Below are 16,780 nucleotides of genomic sequence, written 5' to 3'. Positions count from 1 at the left end.
GACCTCAGAGGCGCCCCGAAGCAGCGGACGGGGTGGTGCACGACGTGCAATGCAGTGAAGTGGATGTGACTACGCCACTGAGTTGCAATACCACCTCACCATTTCTCAGCCAGTACTCAAAGGTGTGGTGAACTAGCCTGAGACGCACAGGACATATCAAACTGGGGTGTGTAGTGAGACCTTCATAGACACGTCCACACGTGAGTGGAGGCGCCAGCGTTGTTTAAATTTACGCTCTTTGAGGGCTGGAGACACGGCCTTGTCGGACCACTAACTTGGGACCCCGACGGACACAGCGGCTCCTATACAACCTCTACCTAATACACTAATACAACCTATAAGAATAGGATCATGGGGAAGCCGGAACGCAATCAGCCAAAACTGACTTTTGAGCAGAATAAAAAATTGCAGGATGGTACTGCGGAGGCGCAACTCCTCCCCCCCCCCCCCCCCCCCACGCTTCTGCCGCCGGAAACGGGAGCTATAACAAATGATACCGTGCAAGCCATGTTCCGCGCGATACAAGCATCGCTCACAAACATAGACGGTAAAATAGACACTCTAACATGTCGAGTAGATAAAATAACTGAGCGCTTAGACAAACACGCAGAGCGCCTAGACATGACGGAAAGACGAATCTCGGAGGCCGAAGACTCTCGGGTGCAGATGGAGTCTAAACAAATGAGGATGGTGAAACAACTAGTGACGACGGTGGCCAAGGCGGAGGATTTGGAGGCCAGGTCCAGGAGGAGTAATATACACCTGATGGGCGTAGCCGAGACGACAAACACGGGCCCAATGGAACAATATGTGGAGAAACTCCTCATATCTATGCTTGGCCGGGAAACATTTTCAGAGGTGTTCATCGTGGAGAGGGCGCACAGGTCGCTGACCCCCCCGTCCGCCTGTGGGGTCTAGACCACGGCCAGTTATAGCTAAACTCCTGAATTATAGGGACCGAGACGCGGCGCTACGGAAAGCACGTGAAATTGGCACGCTCACACATGAAGGCATGACTATATAGTTGTACCCGGACTTTACTTCAATGGTGCAGGAGACGCGAAAAAAGTTTATGGATGCAAAACAGAAATTACGTGAACTCAAAATTCCTTATGCAATGCTATACCCTGCGAGGCTCAAGGTCACAGTGGACGGTAAAACAAAGATCTTCAATGAAGTATCGGAGGTGCAAAATTTCCTGAAGCAAAAAGACAAGTATGGCGCAAGGAGGAAATCACCGAGGAGCGAACAGGGAGAACAGCCAGCAATGTCTGATGTTGAATGACTGGTGCTTACATTGGTGGGGCTTGAACGAGTGGGATGCGCCCACATCTATGACACTGGGCTTCGATACGATTGGTTCTGAGCATCTGGACTCCCTGAACACAGCACCTGATGCTCACAGATGAGTGCTCTTTTGATAAACATTGCATATAATTAAAGAGCTGCTTGCACAGGGGGGATGGCAGTCGTCGACGATGTTTTGCATCTCATTCTTACTGCCTTCATGATCTCACATATGTGTCAGATATGGCGGGTGCGGTTACGCGGGTAAATATGGTACAGCGGGCTCAGACCCATGCAACGTTGGTTGCAAGAAACGGGTAGGCAGCGCTGTCCCCCTTGCGTGAATCGCACAGTTCTTATTTTACATTGTGTATTTGTGTTGTTATTACCACTACGTTAGATGGGGGGTATTTTGCAGTATACTACGGGGATTGTCTCCACTAAAGTTGGGATGGTGGAATGGGAGGGGGTGGTGGGAACAAAATGTAAAACTCTGACTGGCAGACTAACAGCTAATGCATTTGAGACAGACACTTTGACAGCACACACATAAGGGATTGACACTGAACTCGCCCACACACGATAGGGGGACTTTCTAAAGATTGCAGACCACTGAGACTTCTTACCTGGAACGTGCACGGTTTACATAACCCTCAGAAAATACGTAGGATGATAGCATACCTTGATAGACACAAAGTTGATGTTGCATGTTTGCAGGAGACACACCTCACGGACGAACGCGAACACCAAATAGGTAGAAGGGGGGCCACATTCCGCCTGGCATCCTCATATTCGTCCTATGCAAGAGGGGTCCTGATATGGGTAAAGCGCACGGTCCCCTTCACTCACCTTAAGTCAATATGCGATGATCAGGGGCATTTTGCTATACTTCAGGGCAACTTTGGGGGCACTATCTTAACCATAGTGAACGTATACGGCCCAAACACAGACGACCCTTCCTTTTACGACAGAGTATGGGCAACACTGAGGGAAACACGTCCTGGCACTATAATCTGGGGGGGGGGGGGAGACTTCAACACCTGCTTAGACTTCACGAATGACAGGTCCTCTGGACAGGATAGGTATGGCAAAAGAGGGGCCAAGGTGTTGAGAGAGGGGATGGCTGAATGGGCAATACTAGATGTGTGGCGAATGAGACACCCAGATACAAAAGAGGGTACTTGCTTTTCGTCCACACATCTCAATTGGTCTAGATTAGGCTACGGGTTGGTGACACATGACGCCTGCACATGGACCACAGAAGTGACCCACATGCCTAGGACGCTGTCGGATCAGGCTCCAGTTCTGCTCATACTTGAAGTCCTGACTCACACCCCCAGGCAGTTCACATGGAGATTGAGACCTATGGTACTGCAAGACCAGGTGTTTCGAGAGGGACTAAGGCAGGCAATAGTGAGTTTATTTGAGCACAATACACGCTCCGTCCAGAGCACGCGCACACTGTGGGAGGCCTTTAAGGTAACAATGCGAGGCTACTGCATTAGCACCCATGCGGGAATATTGAGGGACATCCAGAGCAAACTGGAGAAAATCGAAAAAGACATTAAGACTTTAGGAAACCAATATGTGATACACCCCTCTGCCTCCATACTGGCTGAGATAAGACAACAAATAGACAAATACGATGACTTAGCTGCAGATGAAGTAAAATACATATCCCGCAGATACGTAGCACGAAATTATGGCGAGGGAGGGAGGCCAGGCAGAGCGTTATCTTTCAAAATTAAGCCTGCCCAAACAACAACGCAGATAACTGAATTAAGGTCAGAGTCGAATGAGTCTATATATGATACACCGTCTATATTAAATAGATTTACTGACTTATACACACAATTATATACGGCCCGTAATGTGGCTCCTGAGCCGGATATATGGCAATACCTGAATGACATAGGCTTAGCCTGGTTATCTGACGCACATCGGAAATATTTCTGTCTCCCCATATCCAAAGACGAACTGGTAGAGGCCTTCAACTCACTACCCAATAACAAAGCCCCAGGACTAGACGGACTCCCTGGAGAATTCTATAAGGAATATCAGGATTTATTAATACCTCACTTTGCCGAAATGCTTGAAGAAGCATATGAAGAGGGTGCTGAAGAGGGTGCGCTACCAGCCACTCTCACAAAAGCCTTGCTAATAGCGCTCCCGAAGCCGGGTAAAGATCCCCTGAAATGCGATTCCTATAGGCCTCTATCGCTGATAAATATAGATGCGAAGATATTAGCTAAAGTCATTGCAAATAGAATACATCCCCTTCTTTGTAATTTAGTACTACCAGATCAAGCTGGCTTTATGCCAACGCGATCTACTGCTCAAAACCTGCACACAATCTTTTCCCTTTATCACCAACTGGATCCAGAGGTGCCGGCGACCGCGGCCCTGCTAGACGCTGCAAAGGCGTTTGACTCCGTGGAGTGGAGGTTCATGTTTGTAACACTACGCAAAATGGGGTTCCCGGAGACCTTTTTGAAATGGATTTCCCTTCTATACAATACACCAAAAGCACGCGTGCGAGTTAATGGCTTAACGTCTGACCCCATCTTAATTAACAGGGGCACGAGACAGGGTTGTCCTTTGTCACCCATGCTCTTCGCTTTAATACTGGAACCATTAGCCTGTAAAATTCGACAAAAACACTCTGACACGGCCCTGTGGTTCACTCTTAGACCAATTAACATTTTATTATACGCAGATGACATGGTACTCTATACTACACATCCGGACAGACATCTGAACCAGCTCATAAGGGAATATGTACACTACGAACAATATGCTGGCCTCAGTATTAACTGGGACAAATCGGTGGTAATCCCGTTGACCACCGCTACTGAGGAACCAGAACTAGACTTTCCCTTAAAGTGGAGCAGTGACCCAGTCAAATATCTGGGGATATGGATCCACAGAGACAGTTCTAAGAGAAAACTATGGGACGGTAATGACCAAACAGGAAGAACTAGTGGAGAGATGGATAAAACTGCCTCTCTCCATGGCGGACAGAATAGCCCTTCAGAAGATGATTATACTACCTAGATTTTTATATATGTTCTGGAATGTTCCCATATGGCTGAGAAACGCTTTCTTTGACAAATTGCGCTCTGTGCTCCAGAGGCTGACATGGGCCGGTAAACAAGCCAGAGTGAGCTGGAAAGTCCTCACCCAACCCTACTGCATGGGGGGATTTGAAGCACCCGACTTCCAATTATACTATATCTGCGCACAAGCACAGCACGCACACTACTGGACGCGGCCGCATGCATTTATACCACACGTAGCGGTGGAACATGACAGGATATCCCCGAGGCCGTTACGGGCGCTGCTGGCGGAACCCATATCTTATGCACCAACAGACACGATTAACACAGCAAAAAATACCTCGAGGGCGTGTCCTGCACTGGCGCAAAGAGCGAATAAGATACCTGTATATGCACAAGCTCTACCAACAGCTCGAAATCCCAAATTATCAGTGACACAGGAACCTAATATGCAAGCGTTGCTGGAAGAAATGGATCTCGACACTATGGGTCAGGCATTCCCACATAACAGATTTATCAGATGGTCAGATCCCGCTTAGTGTGCACACCAAACCCCGATGAAAAGTTTAGCATATATGCATTTTCGAGCGGCAGTACAGTCGCTGTACACCTCGTTCCCTAATGAACCTGATCAGCTGACAACGCTACAGGCGCTGCTAGAGGCCCCGTCACCCACACATCTAGTAACAAGATTATATACCGCAGCGCAACGAGAACAAGCCACAGAAAATACGCTGTCTAAGTGCAGATGGGAAAGGTCAATAGGCACACCAATTGATGACCAAGACTGGCAGTACAGCTGCACGCAGCTTACACTCCTTACCTCTAACTGTAATTTACGTATAATTCATTTCAAATTTATACATCAGGTGTATTACACGCCTGTGAAACTACACACGCTGGGACTTAAGAGATAACGATGCCTGTCATCGCTGCTGTGCACCTGGCGCGGACTTTCTGCATGTGGCATGGGCCTGCCCGGGTCTACAGGCCTACTGGCAGGCGGTTACAGGGGCATTGCAGAACATGCTTGGGGTACATATTCCAAATATACCACAGACGTGTCTATTGGGAATCAAGAAACTTAAGGAGTAAGACGTAGGAAGTTTCTGGCAGTGGCGCTGCTCCTTGCGAAACGTAGAATAGCGATCAGATGGGGCAACAAACGGCCGCCAAGGCTTAAAGAATGGATTACTGACATGACCTACTGCAAGTCGACCCTGGAGACCTATGCTGAAGAAATACCAGTAGCGTCAAGATCCAGAGATTTATGGGAGCCGCTGACACTGTACTTGAAGGACACTTCTAATTAGACACAATACAAGATTAATAATCATATCAAGAACTGTGGAGTAGGTAGCTATATATAAAACAATTGAGCTGAGAGGAGGCGGAGAGATGTGAAGGGTTCCAGGGGGAGGATAATGGGAAGGAGAGGTAAAGCAATCATTGATACATGTCCTAATATGTGCGATTCAATCTGTCGAATCTTATGTACCATAGGTTGTTATGCTACAGATGTATGATGTACATTGCAAAGTATCATGCTTGATAATATCAGATATTTGTCTACTGGTCAGAATAAAAAGAGTTAAAAAAAAAAATCGTAACTCAGGTTCAGCTTAATGGATTTTGTCATTTTTGTGTCATTTTGTTTATTAAATTGTACTCTATTTTTCAAATTTGGTTTTAGAGTTTTATTATTTTGCATTTTGGCTTTATTACTGTTTTGGCACTTGTCACGAAGCCGAGCTCCCTGACCTAGACGAGCTTCCTGATTCGGACGGACGGGGTGTACTTGCTAACATTTCTTCCTTTCCACCCCGTCCGCAGGATCCTTTGGACATTTCCTGGGTTTCCCCGGCTCTGCCTCCGGTACGTTCATCTCTGTATCCAGCTTCTGTGACGCTGGGGGCATGTTCTACAACGGTCGGCCAATCAGGTGGGCGGACGTCATCTGACGCTACCCAATCAGAAGAGCTAGGGGCGTTTAAGGAAGCCCCGTCTTGGATTGTCGGCGTGGAATCTTCGGAACGCCAGCCGAAGCACGAGGAGGACGCCACGGAAGAAGACGGAGGAACTATCGTGGAACCGCTGCTGGGACCCCTGGAGCTGAGAGACGACAAGCCAGGAGGCCAACGATACCACGAGCCGCCCCGCCACACTTCCAGGGTAGAAGTGTGGCTCCACAAGGTACGAGGGCGTTTTCAAGGGTTGTTTAAATCACGGGGTGGGACTGGGTAGTCTGAGGGTGGTCACTATCGTCGTACCTTGCCGGCCGCCTACACTCAAAGACTGCTATAGTTGGTGGTAGCACCCTGGTGATCCCTCACTACCCTGCCCTCCTCTCACTTGTTGTACATACCGACCCCAGCCCCTAACATGGCTGCTTTTCTTTTCCTTCTCCCGAGTGCATCTCTGGACCTGTGGCCTCCTCCAGCTGAATCAAGACTGGAACCGAAGACTTCGGAAGTTCCCCAACGGAGAGACTCCACGTTTATTGTTTGTACCCTCCAGGATATTGTGCTCTTAAATCCTTTTGAACCTAAACTCGGTGTTTTCAAACCGAATAAAGTGGTTAAAGACAGACTCCAACTCGTGGCGTCTTTCATTCTCCCGACCCCGTTCCCCACAGCACTACATAAATACTTTACTATATTTCCTAAGTGAAGCCTATCTGCTCTGTGAAGTAGCTACCAGGAGCTTCAACTAAGCTTAATTTAGTGACTTTGAGGGTTCACCCTTACAAGGGTTGTGATAATTCCTTGAGGTGCTTACTCACCCACCCCGAATAATAAATCAAACTGCTCACTGTAGTCTTAGAGGCAATAATACCGTTAAAAAACATGTTTCAGTGCAGATGCAATGCAGGTTTACGCTCCGAATCGTATCATGCAATATATGCATGGATGTATAGTCCTGTGGCTAGGACCAACTCATAGTTCTTATGACTGAGGTTAAAACAAAACACCAGATTTTTGCCTAGAGTAACATAGCCTCAAATGAATTAGTTTGTTTGTTTTAGAATTACATGATGCATCATTGTTCGCTTCAAATCGCTTGCATTTTATGTTTTCATATTTAATTTCAATCCTTTGTTTTTTTTGTTTTTAAAAAAAAAAAACAATAAAAGAGATACAATGCCATTACAATGGTGATAAATTTGGAATGGGGGTCTAGATGATTAATCTGACCAGCAGCTTGCATTAATAATTTCTCTTGTCACAAGTTAATATCGTCCACAACATCACACTGACACAAAGTTGTGCCTGTGATACAACCCATCCCGAGCTCAAAGCAATGATAAATCCATACTTTTAAATTAATACTTTGACCAGAGTAAATTACTTTCTTCTTTGGGCTGACATTAAAACCTTCACCTGACTTCCATTAATACTTACACCTGGCTCAAATGAATGTGGTCTCATTGTACGTATTAGTGCACTCTCCTGGCCCACATTCATAAACACCTTCGTCAGGCGCATACTAACTCCACCTACTGGCTCACATTATTGTCTTCATCTGGCGGGCTAACATCTTCTCTACTCACCGGTTTACAATAATGTCCATCCCTGGATCACTTTATTTTTCTCTAACAGCAAATGTTAATGCCATAATCTGGTTCAAATCAATGCGCTCTCCTGGGTCGCTGTGATCCCCAGTCCTGGTTTACGTTGAAGTGTCCTCTACAGGGTTACATTAATGCACTCTCCTAGTTCAAAGTGCTACCAATGCTGCACTTGCCGTAACAAGGGAAAACAGATTTATATAAAACTGAAATAGAAAAAGTTAATGTATTTTTAGAAGATTTTGGTTTTTCTAGCATTAGTACTCGAAACACTCACCTTCCCACACCCATACGCTTTTGTCGCGGCTGCAGGTGGCCAGCAGGCTGCCTGAGGGGGCCCAGGCCACAGATTTCACCTCATTTTCATGCCCTTCTAGTGTGGTGACGCACTGCCGGTGAGAGTACAATGAAAGTGAAAAGCTATACCTTACAGACATGACAGATCTCACACTCTTCATGGACGCTACTCAAGAAACTACCCACCTCAAACTCTGACTGGTTCTTCTTCCAGATGCAGGTGGTGGCATCAAAACTTGCTGAGGCCAGATAATTGCCACAAGGTGACCAAGCTACCTTCCTGACGGTCCTCTGGTGACCTTCAGCAAGTACAGACTTACACACCCAGGCATCACCTGTCAAGAAAGAAAATAGGGACTGGGCAAAGGCAACATCAGCAGCGGGGAAAGCATATTTGCTGTTGTACAATAATGTATACAAGCGTCCAGCAATGTGTCTTGCTTGTTCTATTTTAGCCCAGCTATGCAGACCTCCTCCTGCAGTGCCTACAAGGGCTCTGGGAGCCTCCTCCCAATCCGAGCAGTGCCTGGCAACTGCAGCAGAACCTGTACTGTTCAGCAGTGGCGAGTTGGTGTTAAAGGGCTCCAACGAATGAACCTTGCGCCATCAAAGCCACACGAGTGCTGTAAAGTGTCCACTTCCTCAGAGAACTGCACTCTTAGTATGAGCTTTTTCCAACAATCCCAAGTGTGTTTCAAAGGACTCTAGCAATGCTTATCAGTGCTATAGGACTCTAAAAGTTTGGGCTTCCAAGTGGATAACTCTGACATAGAACCCCATCCAAGAGTGTTTCCTCCAGCAGTACCCTGAGAGGGCTTTGGGGGCTTAAACAGTGCAGGATCTCTCCAGCAATTTGCTCTTACTACTATGTGACTTCTGTGGTGAGAATTTCTTCCAGCGATTCCTCACCACCAAAAGCACACCAGCAGCAGTGCACAGTTAGTCTGACAAGCTACTTCATCTAAGTTTTTAAAAGTAAATCTATTGGAAACCAGTATCCTCCTTTGCCCATCATAGACCATCTCACCCTCATTGCCTGTGTCACTCATTCTGAATCCAACTATGTGGCATGCAGAGTGATGTAAATTAAAAACAAAGAAATGTGAAATAGGACTCTAGGAGATTTTCTTCAGGAGTGCCCAGGGTTGTAGTCAAGTGTAGGGTAGTCCAGAGATAGGATACCAATATGAATATAAATGCCAGAAGGCTGCATCTTCAGATCACATATGCTGAGCCTTGTGCTTGTGCGTTGGAACGTACCCTCCTTGCCCCAGATTCTGATGGAGCGATCTCCTCCACAAGATGCCAGAAGGGTTCCAGTGGGGTTCCAGGCCAAGAACCAGCAACGAGAGTCCGGGTGGGCGGAGACACGACTGATCAGGGTCAAGGAGTCTTTCATTCTGTCACCAGTGTCTAGGAAACCCTCACTACAGAATGCACTGTCAGGGTCCTGCAGAGAGAAGAAGAGTGATGGTCAGTTCATATTTAATCCCTCATTTCCAATTTTTGTTACAGTTGTTTACTGCAAGTTGTCAAGTCTTTTTTCCTGGTTCTAAGCAGGTGATGAGTATTAGGCAGTAACAGTGTTTGGTACTGTTGTTTATCTCCAGTGCCTTAGACACTATTTCTCACAGTGGTGAACAAAGTCTCCAGACGTATCTATGGTTGACTAGTCACAGTTTATTAGTAGAGGAGAACGATAGGAATATGGATTCAAATATGAAAGCAACGTCCAGCCAGAGGAATTTCTTTAAAATCAAATACTTCTTTAATACCCAATCACTAAAAATTAATGATTAAATGAGAATACAACAGATAACATTTGACGTGCCTAACACTTGCGGTTTCTGAGATATAACACTTGCGGTTACTGAGATATAACCCCAAACATAACTCTAGGTTTGTCTATGGTGGCAAACGCAACCAAGAGCATGTGTATGGGGCCAACTTCATCAGCACTTTGGAATGGCTCAAATTGTTGGTGTTATGACAAGGCTTGCTACTAGAGGTACAGTCAATGGATTGACACAGTTTCATCAGATGCCAGCCCAAACCATCACAGCACTACAATAGAGCTCAGCAGACTTTCTGCCTGCAGCAAAGCTTGAGTATAAACCCAACTGGGAAATGCAAAGTTTGTGGGGCAACTGGGATCTTTGGTTAGGGTAGCACAGTAAGTGGTTTTGCGCTATGCCTCGTGTATCTTGGCTTTCAATTACTAATTGATGCACTCATTTCGATTAAAAGATATCAGTATTTAGAAAAAAAGTAAGTCCGTTGACATAACTTATTAAGACGTTTTACAAAGTGATGTATGTGGCCTTCCAAATAATTCAGAGTTATAGATGTGTCATAGTTTGTATGATGTAATGTGGAGGAAGGTACAGAGGAATCAGCAAGGGATGTTCTTCAGGCTTATATTTCTAAATCACTACTGCCAGTTGCATGTAGGCTGATTGTAGGTGAGCTGGAACAGTTCTGTTTGCAGACACTTGTTTTTAGGCACTGCACTCATTCTTGGGTTCAAAATATTCCACAGTCTCAGACCCAGGACTCCCACTGATGTATATTCATATACGAAAGACTTGAAAGTTCATCAGAACATCAATCAATTTTGACACCAGACTCTGCTTCCAGGAAGGAATGAAGAAATTGGCAGCCTGGATGAAAGACAGCTGCTTGAAACTCAACTCAGAGAAGACCGAGGTAATCATCCTCGGACCCTGCACCTCCGCCTGGGACAACACCTGGTGGCCCGCCGCCATCGGAAGCCCACCCACCCCTACAGACCACGCCCAGAACCTCGGCATCACCCTTGACTCCTCCCTCTCCAGGAACCGCCAGATAAACACCATCGCTACCAAGAGTTTCAACTGCCTTTGCATCCTCCGTAAGACCTTCAAATGGATCCCCCCCCCCCAGACTGCAGAAGGACGGTCACCCACGCACTCATAACCCGTACTCATAAACAGTAGACTGGACTACGGCAACACCCTCTATGCCGGAATTAACAGAACTATTCTACACAAACTCCAAACCATCCAGAACACCACAGCCAGACTCGTCCTCGGGAATCCACGTCATGAACACATGACCCAATACCTATGAGACCTCCACTGGCTCCCCGTTGAGAAGAGGGTCACTTTCAAACTCCACACCCACGCCTACAAATCCCTAAACAACATCTGACTCAAATACCTCAACAAGAGAGTATCCTTCCATGTACCCAAGAGGAACGTCCGCTCCACCGACCTCATCCTGGCAGAGATCCCACGCATCCGCAGAAGCAGAACCGGCGGGAGAGCTTTCTCCTACATCGCAGCCAAGACCTGAAACGAGCTCCCTGTGAACATCAGATGCTCCCCAACCCTGCACACGTTCAGTAAAGACCTGGCTCTTCAGCTGATCCGGAGCCTCATTTTTTCCCCCCTCCCTTAGCGCCTTGACACCCTCACAGGTGAGTAGCACACTATATAAACCCCCTGATTGATTGATTGATGGCTCTTGGCACAGCCTCCGAGTGTAGCAGGAGATGGTCTGGGTCCGGTTTTCTTCTGGTATTTCTGGTCTCCAGTCCAGCAATGCTGCTGCTGTTGAGTGGCTTGCAAACGTAAGCAGAAGTCTAGATTTTGGAACCCAGGTATAGAGGAGAACCATAAATGATTTCATTGGGGGGGGGGGGGGGGGGATGCAGGAAGTCTTTAAGGTAATACAGGGGAGTGGTGCAATGGAAGCCTCTTAGAACTGGAGTTATTTTGTGAAACTTTCGAAGTCCTTCAAGAAGGCTCACTGCAGTATGGAAATCCCCTTTGAAGGTTGTCAGAGGAGCCTTTGTGATGCGGACTACAAATTTTTCCTCAATCAAAATGAGAAACATGCCTCGTCTGTCATGCTAAAGTTGTCATCTGAAAAGTATGGGAATGGTAAAAAGCCTTTGGGGATGTATCATCCCAAAAGGCCCTCGCAAAATTTGCAATTCCCTATTTTGCGAATGAATTTAAGGAATCGCAATTTGCGATTCCTTAAATGCAATGCAGGAAGCACCCAAGTTGTGCAATTTTGGATTAAGAAATCGCAAATTACCCCCAACTTCAGTTTGGTGGTAATTTGCGATTTCTTTGAAAAATGCACTTTTTTGCATTTTTCAAAGTGCACGCCACATGTGCACACATACATATTGCAGGGGTTCTACAGGGTGTCCTTTTGACACCCTTGAAATTGCATGGGTACTCACAAATTGCGAATGTCTTCCCATTCATTCCTATGGGCCTCTTGGCCCATAGGAATTAATAGAAAGGTATTCCTTAATTGCAAATCGCAATTTGCGATTCGCAATTAAGTAATGTTAAGGAATCGCAATTAATAATGCGATTCCTACACACATTCCATTTTACGAGTTCTTAATAGTGATTCGCTAAAAATCGCTATTAAGGAATCGCAAAACGTGTTTTTCATACATATGCCCATAAACTCATATTTTCTTTTTGCTAAATAACATGAGGAGCGGGAAGGATCCTAATCTATTTAAAGGACTTTTTGATATGTTTATCACAAATCAAATATTCTATTAAGGTAGTTATATGTTATTAGGGGAGTGTTTATTTGGGATCAATTTGAACTCCAATTCTGATGAATATCTGTTACTTTACAGTTTAAGAAAACAACTGTGAATATATGTTCAATCCAGACAGTATGTTCCACAAATAACAGAGAAGAGAGGAAGATAACTTTAAAACTCTTATGACCTTGATTACATAGATATTATTTATGATTAAGTTCCAGGAATATCAGAGTACCACGGATAAACAGTCCTAGACAAAGATATTTTGAACATATATGTAATTTGTTATAGCAAAAGGTAGATGCTGGAATATATTAAGAAGATAGTACAAATATTTATTTTGCCTTTAGATATCTGCTGTAACCCAACAGATGTTGGCACTCAGTATATAGACCAGTCAGAGTGGTGATATCCTGTGCTTTCGTTTTCTCACTTATCCCATTTCCCCTTTCCCTAGGTGTACAGATAAGCAACATACTATTATCTTGTATGGTTGCCTGTGGATTTGAAGAAGTGAAGAAAAGGTCTTCGCTGCCGTTCAATCTGGAATTAAGGTTAGTCCATTCTGAAGTGAAGAAGTAGACAGGAAATAATGAGTTGATTCAGCTGTTATTGCAAAAGCCTCTTGCCTAATCTTACCTCATTTGCTGAAAGCCTGAACCAAGTGGAACACATGGGTAATGGTGATCAGGGATGGACGAATACCTTGTTCTTGCCCTATGTGCATGCCTGAAAGAGCAGTGTCTCCTCACCACACGTCTGATTCACAAAGTCGCATCTTGGCATTAGTACAATATAGATTCACTGTAAAAGGAAGATATACGTCGCACTTGAAATGCCTCACAACTGATTACATATCAGTACTCAAAGCTCCTGGTTTCAGCCTTAAGTTCTTGCTTTGGCTTTCTCACCTTCAGCCTAGTTGTTTCCCGATTTATTTGCTCCGGTTTCTCAACTCCAGTTCTTCCTACTTCCTAGCTTTTGAGCACATTTACTCTGTATTTCCAGTCAATCTTGTGTTACCTTTATCATTAATCTTTTCTGCTAATTATTTCTTTGGCTGACTCTATGCCAATGACAAATTCATAACATCGTTCACCAACAACTGCCTGTCAGCACTTTTGACCTGCAACCTTTACCAGCCATTCCCCCAGCATTTCCAGCTGCACTCCAGATCATAGTGAGGCAGTCCTTCAGTTGGGTGATACGGCGAAATATACCCTGTTATAGATTTGTATTTCACCTTCTTAATAGTGGAGGCGGATGTATCTTTTGGCCACTGGGCCTCCCAGAGGGTTCCATGTACATGTTGAAGATCACCACCGAGGGCTTGGAGCCCTGGTAAATGTTGTTTGAGACAGGGATGCGCTCAGACCTGGCGAAGCTCATATGGAATACGATGGGTTCTGTTCTCCATGTAAGATTTGAACCGTTGTATGATGAAGCCATCAAAACCCATATAGTGTGTGAAATTGTTAATCAGTACTGGATGATAAACGGTGCTTAAGGCAGTGAAGAAATCAAGGAGAAGGCGGAGGAAAAGATTGCTTCTGTAAATCAGTTGAAGGAGTGGGGGGCTGACTATCTGGTTTGTTGCTGCCTCCATGCTGCAGGAAGGCATGAAGCTGCACATGTAATCCTGCAGACAGGTGTCAGACTGGATCATTTCATGGAGATGGTATGCTAAAGCCTTCTTGATGAAGTCTGTGTAATTAAGGAGTTTCCTGTAGCACTGCTTGTCAACAGAATAAGAAGAAATCCTTTAAAATATATACTTTATAAGTAACTTTTTATTTAGTCCTTTTGACCAGCAACAATTCATTAAATGTTTGAGAGTCAAATTAACATTTGCAAAGTCGATGCCACATGTCACTGTAGCCATTATGGCAATGGAGGTTCTTCAGGGATCTTGGCATCTTGTTTAATACATTTATCAAGTTGGTGGCACATCTGATACTATTTCGTCAGATGGAGTACTCAATTTTAAGCATAAAAGTCAGTGTTCTTTCCCCACTTTTGTGTCCGTATTCTGACAGACAGACACGCAAGCAGAACACTAACACCAACTAAAGTTGAGGTTCAAGAGGAATATATTAAAAGCAATTCTAAAATCCATACCTTGCTGTCCTTCACATGTAAAGGGACGACATTTCTGTGACAAGGCAGTTAGGTATAATTTGGAGCACTTTCTGCTTACTTGATTGATATATATATATATATATATATATATATATATATATATATGTGTGTTATTTTTTTCACTGAATTTACCAAAGGTTACAGGGACGTTATAGTTACACTGACATTTCACTCGTACAAAACCAGTGAAATTCAGCAATTATAGTTAGCTGAGCTAACTATAACTTACGCCCCCACAATGCACTGCTTATGAGCTCACATATTACATCACTCATGTTATGGCCAGTGACACCACTGATGACAACCCAAATTACATCACTGATAGGGCTCCTGGAGGGAGGCCGAGCAACCACCCTCCAATGTTAACTAATTCCCAGAGAGGTGGTGGTCCCCGAGGCTGGAGGTCCGCAACGGACTCCATTCATTATTGCGTTTTTGTACCCTCAGTGAATTGTTTATTGTTAGGGGTCATAAGACTGTGTCTCAAAGGGCCACAATGACTGTGCCCCTGTGGTACTAGAAACTTCAGTGTCTGTATCTTGAAATGGGAAAGTTGAAGCCTAAATATTTTGGTGCCACAGAGACATGGAGAGTAGAAATCCTGGAAGCTTAGATGGATCTTGTGAGGGCTGCCAGGAAACCTCAAAGCCCAAGATTTTGATTAACACACTAGTTACTGGGTACCCACAGGCCCGGGGAGGTGGCGGTCCCCGGTGCTGTGGGTAGGCTGGGTGGGCGGCCTGCATTCCTAATGTAAAATGCCCTGGGGAGGTGCCTGTCCCCGGGGCAGTAGTGGAGGCTTTAGGGCCTCTCCTGCATTGTTTTATTTTAAATAAATTAATGTGTGTGCCCCAGGGAGGTGGCGGTTTCTGGGGCAGCGGGGGAGCCATGTGGCTCCCCTGCATGTATAAATGTTACTGCCCCGGGGAGGTGATAGACACTGGGGTTTGAAAAACTTTAGGAGGGGGGTTCCGTGTGCACCCCTCCGATATTTACTATATAAAATGTAAATGTAGTATACTTTTAAAGCGCAAAGCTGCCGCAAGAACGGGGTGTCCCGGCGCTGTATAACGCTGTGGAACGCTTCCTGGCTCTCCCTGTGAGATGCCCCTCCTGGGCACCCTCAAGGTGAAGCCAGGCATCCCAGTGTTGTTGGGGCCGTTGTGGAGATTAAGCAAGCTATTGCCCAGAGTTGCAGCGTGGGACCCATGATTAGAGTAGGCGCTGAGGCGAGAATTATCGAGTCCGCAGACATTGAGCCCAAGACCCTGCCGCGTCGGGACCTGAACCCTGGTCCCGGGCCTGATCTCTGCTTCAGAGTCTGCCGCTCTAACCAGTGAGCCACACTTCTCCCCCCGGGACCTGGCCTACCCAGGGGTTATTTTAAAAATGTTTGCAGAGAATTTGCGAATATCGCAATTTCGTAGCATCTAGTTTTTTAGGTCTCGTGACCTATCAATGCGCATGCGCATTGATAGAGAAGCGAGACTATAGGGCTTTAAACAAACTTTAACTAACTGGACGATTTGGTGCTGTGCCCGTGGCTTTTAGGTCAATGCGCAAGCGCATTGACCTAAAATGCGCGTGCACATCACCAAATCGCCGTCTGTTCCCTCAGCCGCACTCCAGGCCCCTGCTGCTTTCACACCCTCTCCCTGCTCCGCCCCCTCCCCTGCCCACCGTGTCGCATTTCTCCTCCCCCCTCCCCTTCTCTGCCTTCCCTCCGTCTTGTTTTTTTTTTACCCGCTCCGCCCCCTCCCCTGCCCGCCGTGTCGCATTTCTCCTCCCCCCTCCCCACAGCAATGCCCTCCGCCGTCTCTCGTGTTTCTTTTGACTCGTTTTTGTTAGGGTTGGTGCTGTCTTTTCCTGCTG

At 45.8% G+C, this 16,780-nt stretch overlaps 1 protein-coding gene across 2 annotated transcripts in view; it reads right to left on the bottom strand.

Annotated features, from left to right (window-relative positions):
* Positions 1–16,780, bottom strand: part of CIAO1 (cytosolic iron-sulfur assembly component 1) — a 153,396-nt gene that overhangs the window by 80,852 nt on the left and 55,764 nt on the right. For both annotated transcript variants that reach the window (XM_086943333.1, XM_086943334.1), the window contains exons 2-4: positions 9,469–9,658; positions 8,395–8,543; positions 8,189–8,300 (exon numbers count right to left, since the gene is read on the bottom strand). In XM_086943333.1, coding sequence (XP_086799459.1) covers positions 8,189–8,300; positions 8,395–8,543; positions 9,469–9,607 — 400 coding nt within the window. In that variant the 5' untranslated portion in view covers positions 9,608–9,658. The remainder of the gene's footprint in view (positions 1–8,188; positions 8,301–8,394; positions 8,544–9,468; positions 9,659–16,780) is intronic.

The sequence above is a fragment of the Lissotriton vulgaris genome, chromosome 11, assembly GCF_964263255.1.
Source record: "Lissotriton vulgaris chromosome 11, aLisVul1.2, whole genome shotgun sequence".
Classification (NCBI taxonomy): domain Eukaryota; kingdom Metazoa; phylum Chordata; class Amphibia; order Caudata; family Salamandridae; genus Lissotriton; species Lissotriton vulgaris.
Note: the sequence above shows the minus strand (reverse complement) of the source record. Positions and strands in the feature narration are given on the sequence as shown.